Source organism: Stegostoma tigrinum, chromosome 1 (genome assembly GCF_030684315.1).
Source record: "Stegostoma tigrinum isolate sSteTig4 chromosome 1, sSteTig4.hap1, whole genome shotgun sequence".
Lineage (NCBI taxonomy): Eukaryota > Metazoa > Chordata > Chondrichthyes > Orectolobiformes > Stegostomatidae > Stegostoma > Stegostoma tigrinum.
The window spans coordinates 103,612,274-103,629,550 of record NC_081354.1 but is presented as its reverse complement, the minus strand read 5'-3'; the positions used below and the strand labels follow the sequence as shown (position 1 = coordinate 103,629,550).

Sequence of the window (17,277 nt, the reverse complement as noted above, 5' to 3'; positions counted from 1 at the left end):
TGGTTACTCAATACGTAGATCGAGAAAACCATTCCATTCATACTCCAGGAATTTCTCCTCTGGTATTGTTACTGATTTGACTTGCCCAATCTGCATGCATATTAAAATGTCACACAATTACAACTACACCTTTTATTGCTTGCATTTATAGTTTTCTGGTTAATGCCTTCGCCAACATTACCATCTGCATATCACCTACACTGTCATTTTTTGCCACTTGGTGCCATTAAGCTCTAACCGTACAGATTCCCTTCTTTTGAGCTAATATCCTTTCTCTTTTTTTTTTCTCTTTAACCAGTAATGCAATACCATCTTTTTTTTTGTGTACTCTAAAAACTACGTACCCCCAGACATTTAGTTCTCATACCTGGTCAGAATGCAATGATGTCTCTGTGATCCCAACTATATCATACCCATTCTTAGCTATTTATGTGACTAATTCATCCACTTTGTTGCAAAGTTCCACATATTAAGACACAAGGCCTTAAGGTTTGTATTTTTAATGTTCTTAGTCAGTTCACATTATTTTGTGTTGTCGCCCTTTTTGATATTTGCTGTTGAATTGTCGGTGTATCAGTTTTCTTATTTCCCATTCTGCCTTTGATTTTTCCCTTGTTTCTGTTTCTGCTGTCTCCTTGTAAAGGTTCCTATCCCACCGCCATTTTAGTTTAAACCCTTGCCAACCACATTAGCAAACATTTCTCAGATTGCTTCACTGTGATGCTGCTTCAGGACACTCTTTTCTTCTATTTGTGATCTGAATCATAGATGAGTAATCAAGGTCCCTTGTAGATATTTTTAAACAGCTTTTTCAGACATGTTATGACGCATCTCTGGAATGAAGCAAACTTAAACCAAAGCCTTCTGGCCTCGTTGTAGGGCACTGTAACTGCACCAAAAATGCTTTGTGTTCTATAAAATTGGCGTTTTTTTCCAAAGAATTGGATTCAGAGTTGCTTCATTTCAATTTAGACCTGTGCTTTTTATTACTAGCCAAAGAATGTTACAATGGGCTATCCTCATAAAAGTATGATTTGCTTGAGCTGCACAGCATTGCCTGAGGTTTTAATGTGTTATTGTTTCGAGACATGGGCTTAGTTCAACAAGGACTGAAATAGCAAATGTTAGAAGCATGAAAGAACAAAATATCTGCACTATTCATTTTTAATGGATCTGGCTTGAAGTTGAATTGTGATGATTGTCCCTGAATAAACTGTGATTGGACGTAATACAGTTTGCAAAAGGGAATCAGAAGGCTGGATCATTTCTGTTATACTCAGAACTCCACTGCGTATTATGTTGGGCTTTGAGTACAAACACTGGAGCTAAAACTGAACAAAAAATGACTTTTTGGGGTTAGAGGGGGATCCCACATCTGACCTTGGACACCAGAACCCAATTCCCTGGAGAACTCGCTTGCTGAGGGAGGCTTTTTAAAATGCTTAATATTTTTCAAAAATATTTAGTTCCTGTGACAGTCTGCATTCCAGTTCTACTTCTCAGATACAGCCAATGTACTGGAACTAAAATCTAAGCTGATGCTTTAGTGCCACACTTTAGGGAGTGCTTCAGAGGCAACAGTGCTGGCTTTGGAAAGATATATTGATTCAATACTTTGTTTACATGATCAGATAAATGAAAGACTCCTGTGGAACAATTCAGGAAATAGATGAGTTGTCCATGGTCTTGTGCTTGATATTTTTCCCTCAACCAATATCGCAGCAACAGTTTATCACATTAGAACCTTGCTAGGCAGCTGTGTATCAAGCAATATATTAGTGACTGGAATTCGAAAATACTCTTTCATTTACAAACTGCTTTGGAATGTCCTGAAGTTGGAAAAGGTGTCATAAAAATGCAAGATTTCCTTACATTTTAACAGCCTCTGATGATCTGGCCAGCTACTAAAATGCTTGATACAGAATCCTGTATCTTCTTTTGCTCTTGGTTTTGTTTGGGATGTCCGGTAGCCTTGATTCTTAATTGACTCCGTAAATGTTTCAGTTTGAGTCTGGATCCTGACCAATCTGGGTATGAGCCTAAATGTTTTGTGACTGAAGATCATTGGAAGGACTGTGGATTTTCTTCCCACTGTTCTAAACAGTAGTGCTGCATTAGCAGGGATTATGTGCCCAGGGATCCAGGGACGTTAAGATTTCAAAGGCATTTCTGTGAGCCAGCGAAGTGGAAGACAATTTTGAAGTACGGTTAATGTATCATGATTTTGGTTCCTTTGCTCTTCTGATTTGCACACCTGTTGACTTATGGAAATTCTCATTCCTTTTCATCCCTATTGTCCAGCTTTCCCAGTTGCCATGCAGGTAAATAAAGTCTACCAGGTTAGCATAAATTCTAAACCAGGCTGTGGTTCTGTACAATCCTTGCAAGCGCAGTTCTGAGACTTTGTTCACAATACCTTGTAAATAATACGAAGGAAAATTCTACAGGATTTACACAACAAAATGGAATTTCCTAATACTAAACCATGAATGCTGATTGCTTGGTGTTACAGATGCTTACAATAGATGCCTTGGTGAGTAATATATCCCTGGAAGGCACAAAAACTAAGAGACTGATCTCTATTCAGTTTAATTCTTTATCATAATTGATTAGTGCAGCTTGTTGAGAAGGAAACAGACTTGATGAATAGAAATGCAATATCAACCTCTGATAGGGACAATATCAAATTATATCTCCAGAGTATTCTAGTAACCCTAAAGCATAACAAAACATAATTTAAAACAAAACAGTTGTTACAGACAATTTCTATCCAAAGCAAAGAACAATCTGCATGATATTACTTTATTCATAATTCAACAAGCTGACCCGTGATCAGTAACTTTGATGATAATAAATGGTTGTTTTCAGGTAAAAGCACAGTGACTAAATGGGAGAAAACAATCATTTTTTGACTCAAAGACCTGCTGTATTTAGTATTTTTGAGGTAATCTTTAAACAAAATGAATAAATGAAGTGAACTGAATTATAATCTCATACTAATTTTCTATAACTTTGTGAAAAGTTGAATAAAGCACTGAGTTCAAAATCCCTGCCCACAAGAGAAATATAAACCTGCCTGCTGCATCATGCTCCAGAGCATCCAGCTTAATTGACCATATTTTGGGAAAGTAGCACAATACACTAGCTGTTCACAAAACTGATCAGCAACTTATCACTAATTGAAGGTATAGTATGACACGAGGTTGCAAAATAAAAGTGGAGTAAAATATACACTTACCTGAATCATTTTTAGCAGCGAGAGACTTAGAAGAGCATTCGGGCGTACTATTACAATTTTAAGAGAAAAAAAGAAACGTGATAAAGTGTTTATAAAACAAACTCAAGAGGATACATAGTCAAAAAATAAAACTCCAGACATTTTTATAACGGCTTGTGAGACCACAGATTTCACAATGTGCATGTCAGATCGTATACAGGCCAATACTCTGGTTCAAAAGACAATTTCCCTGAGTTATAAAGAGCGCAGAAAAGAGGGTAAAGACTGTTCCCAGATATAAAAGGGAAGGCTCGAGAATGCTTTGTGGTCCAGCGAAAAGCAATCTAAGGAGGACTCATCAAGACTTATCAAATAATAAGTGGCTTAGATTAAGTCATCGCAAGTTATTTCAAGTTTGGGTCTTAACAAATAATAATGATAGGTAATAAGAAAAATACATTTTTCTAGAAATGATACACATTTGCAAATCTACCAAATTATGTAATAGAGACAACAGCACTGATATAATTCAAAACGTAATGAGATGGCATGATGGGGTAAGAAATATAGTAGAGAGATGAGTTTCAATGAAATGATTGAATTTTCACTCTTGGTGCTTCCTTAATTCACATCACTTGGCAATAATCCAACTTGCAACTCGTTCAGTGAGGCAGCACTTTGAATGGCCTTCTACCTAGTATGGATAATTTGATAAACAATGTTGTATACATAGGGTTCAGGAATATGCAGTAGAGTCTTTGAACTCTGCTGTGATGTGACATTAACATCTGCTAAAAGGTTGGAATTAGAGTAGCTTAGGTCAGTGATGATTACCGCAAGAGCCTTGTGTATATTGTGTAATACAGAATCACAGAAGTGTTACATTGCATTCAGTCTATCTTGACAGCCTACAGGCTCCTCAATCAAGCATAATAACTTAATTCCCCCTCCCCACCTTAAATTCTTTTCTTAATATATTGCTTCCATTAATCATTCAATAGCCTTTAGAATGCGTCAATCGACTCTACTACCACCCTGCTTCCAGGTAGTGTATTCCAGACCACTGGTCGTGAGAAAATACATCCTTATGAGTGGGAACAGTTTCTTCCTGTCTGCTGTATCTAGAGGGCTCGTGATTTTGAAAACCTTTATCAGAACTCCTTGTAGCCGCCTTCTTTCTAAGGAAATCAGCTCTGAGCTCTCCACTCTGTCCTCAAAGTTTCCCCTGGAAAATTCTTGTAAATATCATCTCCAATACATTCATTTTCTTTCTATAATGTGGCACCCAGAACTGTACACCATATGACAGCTGAGGTCTAACAAGTGATTTGTAGAAGCTCAGTATCACCTCCCTTCCCTTGTACACTATGTCCCTATTATGAAAGCCCTGGATACTGTATACCTTTACTAATTTCTGTCTCCATTGTTCCACCACCTCCAGTACTCTTATGTATATATAAACCCAAGTCCCACCATTCCTGCGCACCCTTTCATATTGTATTCCCTGTTTAAGGTTTTGGAGTCGATTTGAAGCTCAGGTTGTTGGTGTTGAGGTTGGTTGGCTCACCGAGCTGGTTTCTTGTTTCGCAGACGTTTCCTTACCATGCTGGATAAGATCCTCAGTGCAGCCTCCGCTGAAGTGTCAGTGTGTTTTACTGCCTGTTTTTTAAACTCTGGGGTCAATTGAGATGGAGTGTATCCCCTATTTTATACCATCTGTCCACTCTCCAGTTCACAGTGCTTCCATGTTTTGTAGCATTTGCACATCTTGAAATTGTCCCCTACACACCATGGTTACAGGTCAGGAAAAGCAAGGTTCACAAAATCAAACCTTAGGAACTCCACTGCAGACCTTCTTTTAGCCCAAAAACCATTCATTAACAAGTACCCTTGGTTCAAATCAATCAACCAACTTTGTACCGTTTTATTAAAGAGAAAAAAAACTGCTGATGTGAAGATCCAACGTAGACAAACAGGAGGCTGGAAGAACACAGCAAGCCAGGCAGCATTGGAGGAAAAGATAAGTCACTGTTTCGGGGGGTGGTGCTGCTGCTGATGAACGTGGAGGTAGGGATGTAGTGGAATGGTGGTGATAGGCGGATACTGGTAGTAGTTACAACCTGTTTGGTCAATGGGAGGGACGAATCTGGTGGTGGCTGGTGGGGAGGGTCAGAAGGTGAAATAGAAGGGAGGAGGCGGGTCTATGAAGAGAGCCAGGGATGGGTGGGAAGGTTATATGAAATCAGAGAAATGTTGAGTCTTCCAGGCTGTAAGTGTCTGTGAACAGGCTGTTATGTTTACTTTAGTGATGGAAAGGGATAGGTGTATACCACTGGGCAAGAGTTATAGGTGGGGGAAAGGCAATTATGATGAGATTAGGCAAGATTTAGGGAGCATAGGATGGGGAAGGAAACTGCAGGGGATGGGCACATTAGAAATGTAGAGCTTATTCAAGGAAAAACTCCTTTGTGTCCTAGATAAGTATGTACCTGTCAGGCAGGGAGGAAGCTGTAGAGTGCGGGAGCCATGGTTTACGAAGGAGGTGGAATCTCTGGTCAAGAGGAAGAAGAAGGCTTATGTTAGCATGAGATGTGAAGGCTCAGTTAGGGTACTTGAGGGCTACGAGGTAGCCAGGAAAGACCTAAAGAGAGAGCTCTGAAGAGCCAGGAGGAGACATGAGAAGTTGTTGGCTGATAGGATCAGGGTAAAACCTAAGGCCTTCTCTAGGTATTTAAGGAATAAAAGAATGACGAAAGTAAGATTAGGGCCAATCAAGGATAGTAGTGGTAAGTTGTCTGTGGAGTCAGAGGAGATAGGGGAAGCACTAAATGAATATTTTTCAACAGTATTCACTCTAGAAAACGACAATGTTGTCGAGGAGAATACTGAGATACAGGCTACTAGACTAGGTGGGATTGAGGTTCACAAGGAAGAGGTATTAGAAATCCTATCGAGGGTGAAGATAGATAAGTCCCCTTGGCCGGCTGGGATTTATCCTAGGATCCTCTGGGAAGCCAGGGAGGAGATTGCTGAGCCTTTGGCATTGATCTTTAACTCGTCATTGTCTACACGAATAGTGCCAGACGACTGGAGGATAGCAAATGTGGTTCCCCTGTACAAGAAGGGGAGTAGAGACAACCCTGGTAATTATAGACCAGTGAGCCTTACCTCAGTTGTTGGTAAAGTGTTGGAAAAGGTTATTAGGGATAGGATTTTTAATCATCTAGAAAAGAATAAATTGATTAGCGATAGTCAGCACAGTTTTGTGAAGGGAAGGTCGTGCCTCACAAACCTTATTGAGTTCTTTGAGAAGATGACCAAACAGGTAGATGAGAGTAAACCAGTTGATGTGGTGTATATGGATTTCAGCAAGGCGTTCGATAAGGTTCCCCACAGTAGGCTATTGTACAAAATGCGGAGGATTGGAATTGTGGGAGATATAGCAATTTGGATCAGAAATTGGCTTGCTGAAAGAAGACAGAGGGTGGTAGTTGATGGGAAATGTTCATCCTGGAGACCAATTACTGGTGGTGTACCGCAAGTGTCGGTGTTGGGTCCACTGCTGTTTGTCATTTTTATAAATGACCTGGATGAGGGCATAGAAGGATGGGTTAGTAAATTTGCAGATGACACTAAGATCGGTGGAGTTGTGGATAGTGACGAAGGATGCTGTAGGTTGCAGAAAGACATAGATAAGCTGCAGAGCTGGTCTAAGAGGTGGCAAATGGAGTTTAATGCAGACAAGTGTGAGATGATGCACTTTGGTAGGAATAACCGGAAGGCAAGGTACAGGGCTAATGGTAAGATTCTTAGTAGTGTAGATTAGCAGAGAGATCTCGGTGTCCATGTACACAGATCATTGAAAGTTGCCACCCAGGTTGACAGGGCTGTTAAGAAGGCATACAGTGTTTTAGCTTTTATTAATAGAGGGATCGAGTTCCGGAACCAAGAGGTTATGCTGCAGCTGTACAAAACTCTGGTGCGGCCACGCTTGGAGTATTGCGTACAGTTCTGGTCACTGCATTATAAGAAGGAAGCTTTAGAAAGTGTGCAGAGGAGATTTACTAGGATATTGCCTGGTATGGAGGGAAGGTCTTACGAGGAAAGGCTGAGGGACTTGAGTCTGTTTTCATTAGAGAGAAGAAGGTTGAGAGGTGACTTAATTGAAACATAAAATAATCAGAGGGTTAAATAGGGTGGATAGGGAGAGCCTTTTTCCTAGGATGGTGACGGCGAGCACGAGGGGGCATAGCTTTAAATTGAGGGGTGAAAGATATAGGACAGATGTCAGAGGTAGTTTCTTTACTCAGAGAGTAGTAAGGGAATGGAATGCTTTGCCTGCAACGGTAGTAGATTTGCCAACTTTAGGTACATTTAAGTCGTCATTGGATAAGCACATGGACGTACATGGAATAGTGTAGGTTAGATGGGCTTGAGATCGGTATGACAGGTCGGCACAACATCGTGGGCCGAAGGGCCTGTACTGTGATGTAATGTTCTATGTTCTATGTTCTATGAACTGTCACCAGAAATGGAAATGGAGAGGTCAAGAAGAGGGAGGGAGGTGTCTGAGATAGACCAAGTGAATTTGAGGTCAGGGTGGAAGTTGTTAACGAAGTCGATAAACTACTCCAGTTCAGCCTGGGTGCAAGATGCAGCACCGAACCCTAACCCTAACCCTATCACAGTCATCGATGTAACAGCAGAAGAGTTGGGAAACAACTTCCCTTTCTTGAGCCCTCTGTTTCCATTTCTGGTGACAGTTTATGGACTGACATTTACTATAAACCCACAGACTCCCATAGCCAACTGGACTACACCTCCTCCCACCCTGTATCTTGCAAAAACTGCATTCCATTTTCCTAGTTCCGCTGTCTCCATTGCACCTGCTCCGATGAGGAGACGTTCCACTCTTAAGCATCCCAGATGTCTGCCTTTTTCCAACAATGCTCTTTTCCCCCCTCTGTCATGCAGACAGCCATCCACCACGCCTCCTCCATTCCCTGCTCCACAGCTCTTAACCACCACCCCTGCCAAACATCATAAAGATGGGGTCCCCCATGTCCTTACTTTCAACCCCACCAGCCTTCACATCCAACATATCATCCTCAATAGTTCCACCAACTGTAATCAAACCCCACCACCCGGAGCATTTTTCATTCCCCGCCCCTCCCTGCCTTCTGTCAGGACCATTCTCTTCACCACTCCTTAGTTCGCACCACATTACCCGCCAACCACTCCTACCGCCCCCCCCCCCCCCGCCCCATACATTCCCCTGTAACCGTAAAAGATGCAACACCTGCCCACACACCACTTCCCTCACCTCCACCCAGGGCCCTAAACAGTCCTTCCAGCTGAGACAGAGCTTCAAATGCATCATCTCCAACCTTGTCTATTGCATCTGGTGCTCCTGATGTGGTCTTCTCTATGTCAGTGAGACCAAACGTAGACTTGGTGATCGTTTTGCCGAGCATCTTCACCTGGCCCTATCACCACCATTCCACTACCACCCCTCCCCTGCTCTTTCTTTAACTGCAGCTCCAGATCCAGATCCTACCCCCACATCCAGTCCTGATGAAGAGTAATACTCGAAACATTGACTACTCCATTCCTCCAGAAGCTGCCTGGCTTGTACTGTTTCGTACTGTACAGAGAAACATGTTGAGGTGTGGACTGAGCTCATTTAGCTTGGCCAAACTAAATACCTGTTCTAAATAAACACGACAGGGATAAAGGAAATTATATAACTTTCATAAATAAAGCAACCTGAACCCTAATTATAAGTTCACAACTCAAACAAAAAGCTACTTTTCTATTATGTGTCTATTTCAGAGTAAAACTATTTTAATTTAGGTAGCATCGTAACAAAAATACTTAAAATGCTAATTTAAAAATTTAGCCAGCAAACAGACTGTAATTTCCTTGACAATATATATTAAAAAAAATTAAAATTTACCGGGGAATGTTGCTGGGACTGGAGAGAGACGCTGGATAGACTGGGACTTTTTTCACTGGAGCATAGAAAGTTGAGACGTGGCCTTATATATGTTTATAAAAAAATGAGGGGTAGAGATTAGGTGAATTGCAAAGGTTTTTCCCTAGGGTGGGGCATTTCAAGATGAGGGGAAATATTTTTAAAGTGAGAGGAGAAAGATTTAAAAAAGACGTGAGAGGCAACTTTTTTTTTACACAGAGTGGTTTGTGTATGGATTGACCTTCCAGAGGAAGTGGTGGATGCAGATACCGTTACACAACATTCAAAAGACATTCAGATAAGTATGTGAATAAGAAATGTTTGGAAGGATATGGACCAAGTGGGACTCTTTTAGTTTAGGATTATTGTTGGGGTGGACTGGTTGGACCAAAGAGTCTGCTTCTGTGCTGTATGATTGTTTGACTCCATATGATCTCGTCAGTGATATTAGAATAAGGATATCTGTGCCATTGTATCTCTGTACATTGCTTGCATGGGACACATTAATGTATGATTAACAATAATGCCCTTGTGGGAATCCGCTCTTCAAGACTTTCTGGAAACATCCGTCATTGCCTTACATATTCCAATACATTAATTAACATCTAATGCTGCGCATTTCTGAACAAAGTACTGTTGTATGGCCCCCCCACAGCAGTTTTTAAATGTTGTTTTTGACAGAATGGGGCATCGCTGGCAAAGGGCGAGCGTTTGTTCTCCATTCCAAATTGCTGGAACTGAAATTTAAAATGAAGTAGATTAAACTGAATGAATATGCTGCGGTGAGTGAGTGCTATGACAGCAAGTTCAGAGCCCAGAGATGCAACCTCGCTCAGTCCATGATCTGAGTGTATGTCCCTGAGGGCAGGGTGTTCTTGCAGCAACGTTGTGATGATAGTTGATGGTGCAGCATGGAGTACAGAAGCACCCTGCAAATAGATTGGAAATGTGCCATGAGGGTCCTGGGAGGATGGCACATGTCTGATGCCAGTGTCCATGGATGTGGAGCGGCAGTGACTAGTGACCATGGAAAGTGCCCCTGAAATGCTGGTGACGAGCTGAATCTACTTTTCTGTCTTTCCCTTGTTGAGATTTCCAACCTGAACGTGTTTACAAGACATGCAGTATGGGAGGCTGAATGTTACTGAGGTGGATAAGGCTTTTAACTGTGTGTTTAATAAGTGATAATCGCCCTGCATTAACAAGAATGTTGCCACACACCATTTGTGAAAAGAGTAAAAGCTGTTGCAAGTTGCACCTGATATCGAGACCAGCCTTGTCACACTTATTGCCCCAAGTCTCCCACAAATCTAGCCATAGCCCATGTCATTCAGACCCTTATAAGATTTTGCCTGTGGTTCTTTTTGATGTAAGCATTTAACTTGCCAAATCAATATGTGTAGAAAACTAGAGTAGTATTATACAATGACACACCTATTACTTTTGTAGAACCAGCACTGTAAGCTGGAAATGTTATACTTACTGTAGGGTGTAATGTGTTACGATGTTCAATTATATATGACAGACATCTCTATCAAAATTACCAGGCTATTTTTTATTTCATCAGAAAGAATAACAGAAGTCAAGACAGACATCTACGTAACAAGTTTTGGGCCTGTATCAGACACAGACATGGTATGTGCAAATATATTTTTGGAATTAAAAAAGGTTAATTGCTCTGTTTTTCTAATACACATCATTGTGGTAATAATAAAGGACTATTTTAATTGATGCAGTTATGGGCTGGATTTTGTGTTTAGTGATGAACCAATGTTCTTGCTGCTGCTCTTGAAGAAAACTGCCTGCCCATGCCTCAAGATCTCTGTAACATGGATTCCCATTGCATGATGGTGGTTTAAAGGGGATCTTCCAATGTTCAGCAATTGCGGTAGCAGTAAGCAAGATGAGCAGCCAATCGCACTGAAGTATACTAACACACGGCAAATTTGTTAAATGCACTGCTTATGCCTCACTTTAAACTTGCATTTTCAAATAACAAAATAAGTGATAATATTTAGATTAGGCTAAAGCAAAAATACATAAATGTGACTTTTTTTCCACATAATGGCGAAAATGGTCTTTCTGCAAGTAGCTTCTCCAAGGCTACTAGGGGTGCGCAGCAGTAATTATGAACTTACAGACTGTTAAAATTCCCATTGCTCCTTGTTCAACAAAATGTAATCTTTCCAAAAGATTTTGCAGGAAGACAAACAGAGAAAAAATGTATAAGTTTTCTTTAATTCAGTGCCTGCTAAGCTTTGCCCTCAGGTTTAGTATAAGGGTTAGGGGAATTCTCGACAATCTGTAATCTGTGGAAGCATGGAACTACAGAATCATTGAATCATAGAATGGTTACAACACAGAAGTAAACCAAGATAATGAAATGTGAGGCTGGATGAACACAGCAGGCCCAGCAGCATCTCAGGAGCACAAATGCTGACGTTTCGGGCCTAGACCCTTCATCAGAGAGGGGGATGGGGTGAGGGTTCTGGAATAAATAGGGAGAGAGGGGGAGGCGGACGGAAGATGGAGAGAAAAGAAGACAGGTGGAGAGGAGAGTATAGGTGGGGAGGTAGGGAGGGGATAGGTCAGTCCAGGGAAGACGGACAGGTCAAGGAGGTGGGATGAGGTTGGTAGGTAGGAGATGGAGGTGCGGCTTGGGATGGGAGGATGGGATGGGTGAGAGGAAGAACAGGTTAGGGAGGCAGAGACAGGTTGGACTGGTTTTGGGATGCACTGGGTGGAGGGGAAGAGCTGGGCTGGTTGTGTGGTGCAGTGGGGGGAGGGGATGGACTGGGCTGGTTTTGGGATGCGGTGGGGGAAGGGGAGATTTTAAAGCTGGTGAAGTCCACATTGATACCGTTGGGCCGCAGGGTTCCCAAGCGGAATATGAGTTGCTGTTCCTGCAACCTTCGGGTGGCATCATTGTGGCACTGCAGGAGGCCCAAGATGGACATGTCATCTAAAGAATGGGAGGGGGAGTGGAAATGGTTTGCGACTGGGAGGTGCAGTTGTTTATTGCGAACCGAGCAGAGGTGCTCTGCAAAGCGGTCCCCAAGCCTCCGCTTGGTTTCCCCAATGTAGAGGAAGCCACACCGGGTACAGTGGATGCAGTATACCACATTGGCAGATGTGCAGTTGAACCTCTGCTTAATGTGGAAAATCATCTTGGGGCCTGGGATAGGGGTGAGGGAGGAGGTGTGGGGGCAAGTGTAGCATTTCCTGCGGTTGCAGGGGAAGGTGCCGGGTGTGGTGGGGTTGGAGGGGAGTGTGGAGCGAACAAGGGAGTCACGGAGAGAGTGGTCTCTCCTGAAAGCAGACAGGAGTGGGGATGGAAAAATGTCTTGGGTGGTGGGGTCGGATTATAGATGGCGGAAGTGTCGGAGGAAACCATCCAGCTTACCATGTATGTGCTACCTCTCTGCAATATCAACGTTATGAGCCTTACTCCCAAATCTTTCTCTAGAACTCTGTAAACCTTTTCCTTTCAGATAGGGATGGTATTCTCTTTTGAAGGTCTAAATTGAATCTGCCTTGACCACACTCTTTGGGAGGTGCATTCCAGATCCTTAAGCCTTGCTGCTTGAAAAGTTTTCTTCTTTCTCTCATGTCACTGTTGCTTATTTTGCCAACTGCCTTGAATCAGTGTCATCTGGTTCCAGATCCTTCCATAGCTGTCTATCAACCCTGTCCATATGCCTGTTAATCTCTTTTTCTCTAAGGCAGACAACCCCAGATCCAGGTGACTGAAGTTTCTCTGCCCCACCGCTATTCTTGTGAATCTTTTCTGCATCCTGTTTAATGATTTCACATCCTCGGTGAAGTGGGATATGCAGAACAGAGTGCATTACACCAGTTGAGGCCAAGAGAGCATTTTATGCAGGTTTAAATGTAAGTTCCTCACTTTTGTACTTTGCGTCCATTATTGTAAAGCCCAGGACCCATATACCTAAGTAATTGCTTTCTAAAGCTATTCTGCTACTTCTAATGATTTCTACACATCTATCTCTAGGTCCCTCTGCTCCTGAACCCTTCTTAAGTCTCATACCTTTTGTTTTATATTGCCTCTCCTCATTCTTCCTACAGGAATAAATCACTGAACATTTCCCAGTATTAAATTTCTTTTGTCACTTAACCACCCAGCCCACAAGACTGTATATTCCACTGTGCAATTGAAGATTTATCTCTTCATGGTTCACAGGAGCTATGAGCACAGAGGGTAGCGAACTGCGATGGAACCCAGACAAAGGTAAGTCCAGAGTCTTGTCATATCCTGCCATCTCTGGAGTGGGACTGGGCTGCAACAGGGCTGTGACAAAGGGGAAATTTGGTGCTTGGAGAGGAGGGGCATGGAAACATCACAATGAGGGGAAAGATGCCTATGAAGGACAGATAGAGCCTGAAAAGAAGTCCCCTGCCCTTTTCAATGCCAGCTTTCATCTGGACACTTGGTTCCAGCCTGTTTCATCATGTTGCATCCAAGTGGAGGTGAGAGTCAGGTCATGCACAGGGAAGCAGACCTACCAGTGCATATCTCACTGCATCGGGGTCAGGAGAGGCCATGTAGTGCCAAGAATATCCCACATGCATGACTTAAAATCTCACAACTATCTCTCCTCCTTCTGCCCCACCCTAAAGGTCCATAAAATACTGCAGGTTATTTCTACAAGAATCTGCACTGATGAGGGAAACAGAAAGGTCTGTAGTTACCAGATTTATCCTCACACCTTTTCTAGAACAGGGCTAATGTGTTTAATTCTCCAGTCATTGGCCTCATCCTTATATCTGAGGAGAATTAAAAGAAGATTGACTCAGACATCTGTAATTTCCTCTTTTATGCCACCCATTATTCTTGGCTGCATTTCTTCTGATCCTGGTGATTTATCAAATTTAGGGCACCAAGTCAAGGTGATTGGCAAAAGCACCATGAGGAAGAGTATTTGAATGCACTGAGTGGTTACGAGCTGAAGTGCAGCGTCTGAGAATGTAGTAGAAACAGACAAAATTGTGAATGTTCTTTGAAAGAGAAATGCAGCAGAATGGGGTTTGTGGAGTTGCAGAGAGCCAGCACAGACAGGCTTCCCCTTTCAACATGACTCGGGTAGAAACTTCTACATTGCTGACTGCCAATAGAACATCTTTATTTAACATGTCAGCCATACCTCCATGTGGATTTTATGTTCATATTGACCCCACATCTTTTACCACCATTCCTATATGCCTATGGAGAGGTCTGAATTCTATTTTGTATTATTTGCCAGTCTTTTTTCATACTCTCTCTGAGCCTCTTGTATCTGTTCCTTTTTTGAGATCCCCTCTGAACTGTCAGCTTTCATCTTGGTTTTCAATTGTGCTTTCTATTTACCGTATCACACATATCCCTTTTCTGTTCTTCACCTCAGTCTCTATTTCTTTCAACATCCAGGGAACTCACCTTTGTTTATTTTGTGCACAGTGTCAAAGAGTGCAGCATCAGCAGTAAATGGTAGCAGTAGATATAATTTGAAAGAGAACCTTGCAAACTGGATACTGCTGTGCAAGGACCTAACTTGGTTATGTTATAGCATCTGTAATTGCCAGGAACAGTGTTACAGAATTGTTACACCTCACTAGGATAACTCGGTACAAATCAAAGATAACAAAGGATGAAGCTGGATGAACACAGCAGGCCAAGCAGCATCTGTGCTCCTGAGATGCTGCTTGGCCTGCTGTGTTCGTCCATCTTCACGCTTTGTTATCTTGGATTCTCCAGCGTCTGCAATTCCCATTATCATCAGTACAAATCAAGCCCACTTTTCCCAGTGTAGTCACAGCAGTTACAGATCATGTGTAAGAACAGAAATTTCTCAACTAACCTAGCTTCTTAGAGTTAGGTCGACAGAAATCATAGACCAAGATTCTGTTCTTAACAAGAATTACTATTTATTACAATAAATAGATTCTAACTGTAAAATAAATAATTATGAATTGTCAACATGCAACTCTACTCATTAAAACTCTAATCCCTTATAAAATCCCGCAATGCACGCATGCAGATACACATAGACAGGCAAAAATAATTGGCATTGTAAGTTGACAGAAAATCTGGAGAGGCTGTTCAATGGTCCCTGTCGACAGAATTCACTGAGATGATCCTTTTGGCTTGCCGGGACTTGATGGTCCTCATTCCCTCCTTTCTGGGTGCTTTCATTTGCTTGCAGGAGGAGCAGAACAATGGGTTCACAACTTGTAAAATCTTAATGATCAAAAGCTAAAATTTACAATGAGAGGTGAAGGAAAATAAACTGACTTTCTTCAGCCTTCAGTGCTTGTTTACTGTCAAGAAATGGATGCCACCTTTTCTTCCAGGAGTCTGAAGTTTTCCGGCTATATTATTCGCACCCACAAGATGTTCAGCTACCCTAGAGCCAATCCTGTAGCTATTGGCAGGCAGAAGGACTTCATCAACAACAGCTGTCTACAACTCCACAGACCCATCAGCTTCTGTTGCCAGCCAAATTTTCCTTTGTACGCACCCTTGGCGCTGGTCCTGTTCTCAGTTCAGTCCACAATCAAAGGTATAGAAGGACATATAACTGGAGTTCAGATTTTTGGAAGGGTATAAAGTTAAAGGGATTCTTCTGGAAAGCAGCAAGACATTTAATCAGTTCTGCTGTCACTGCCTTTATTTCAGCACTGCAACATTTAGCAGCCAGCTGCATAGTGCACAAGCGCAAGATTGAGGAAATGTGATAGTACTGTTCAGACTAACAGCAACAACAGATGACAGATTTATTGAGTGGCACAAGAGAAACAGGGATTTACCCCCTGCATTAATCTAAATATCTGGGAACCTCTGCTGTGTTTGGTGCCCTAAAAATTTCCTTATGAGCACCCTTATGTGGAACTAGCATTGTTCTTATAGAAGAGGTGGAGGCAGGCTATTGCTCTTTCTGCTCATGCCTCAGGATGACCTTGGTAGCTATTGTCTAGCTGCCCGAGACTTGCAGGGCCTTGGCTGCTGGTGGGAACCTGCAGAAGTGCAGGGTCATCTATGGACATGGCAATGTGGGATGCAGGATTTACTGGTAGAGAGTCTGAGGAGTGACTGTCCACACCTTAAGAGATACCTAGAAGTTGAAGGTCCTTCATATCTATTGCATAGCACGTAGCTGAGAAGGAGATAGCAGGAACTGCTGATGCTGGAGCCTGAGATAACAATGTGTGGAGCTGGAGGATTACAGGAGGCCAGGCAGCAGAGGAGCAGGAAAGCTGACATTTCTGTCTGGACCCTTCTTCAGAAATTCCAGACTTGAAATGTTAACTTTCTTGCTCCTCTGATGCCGCTTGGCTTGCTGTGTTCCTCCAGCTCCACACGTTGTTAGCGGAGAAGGAGTAGGGAAGAGTGGAAACTCCAGGGGCTTTTCTATCTCTTGCCCTGCCCTTACTGCATTGACCTCATGGACAAGGCAGTGATATCCTCTTGCGTCTCTGGCACTCATTGACAAAAAGGTTGCCAGTCACTCAGTTGAGGAAGCTACGCTTCAGAGTGCATGATACTCCTTAGACATCATAGCACTCATGACCTGGATGGACTCCTCCATTATCTGAAAATGACAGTCCACTAGAGTTGCTTCACATGTCAGCCCAGCCACCCAATGTACTGTGTTATTAATCTGGGGCTCAGCCGCCAACATTCAGTGACCAGGGCTGTTGAGATTGTGACCTTGAGTTTGATTGCATGTATATGAACATTTGTTTGGTGGCTGATACATTGAGCTACAGTAGAGTTTAGGGTGTGGTGGGTAGAAGGTATGTGTTAAGGGTGGCCTCTGTTTGCTTCAGAGCCCTCTCTGTCCCTTGGTAAAGAATCTGTCCCAGTGGACATTCCCAATAGATAATGCTCTGAGAAACAGTTACTGGACCTGAAACATTGACTCTGATGTTTTCTTCACACTTGCTGCCAGACCTGCTGAGCTTTTCCACCAACTTCTGTTTTTGTACCTGTTTCACAGCATCCACAGTTCTTCTGGTTTTTATTTAGTCCCAGTAGAAGTTGATTACGGCACTTGGGTTGAAGTTTTCAAAAGGTATATGGGAAAAGCGA

At 42.4% G+C, this 17,277-nt stretch overlaps 1 protein-coding gene across 10 annotated transcripts in view; it reads left to right on the top strand.

The window, feature by feature from the left end:
- LOC125458109 (gamma-aminobutyric acid receptor subunit alpha-2) overlaps window positions 1-17,277 on the top strand; it is a 222,924-nt gene that overhangs the window by 87,712 nt on the left and 117,935 nt on the right. For all 10 annotated transcript variants that reach the window (XM_048543026.2, XM_048543028.2, XM_048543033.2 and 7 more), the window contains exon 4: window positions 10,759-10,826. In XM_048543026.2, coding sequence (XP_048398983.1) covers window positions 10,759-10,826 — 68 coding nt within the window. The remainder of the gene's footprint in view (window positions 1-10,758; window positions 10,827-17,277) is intronic.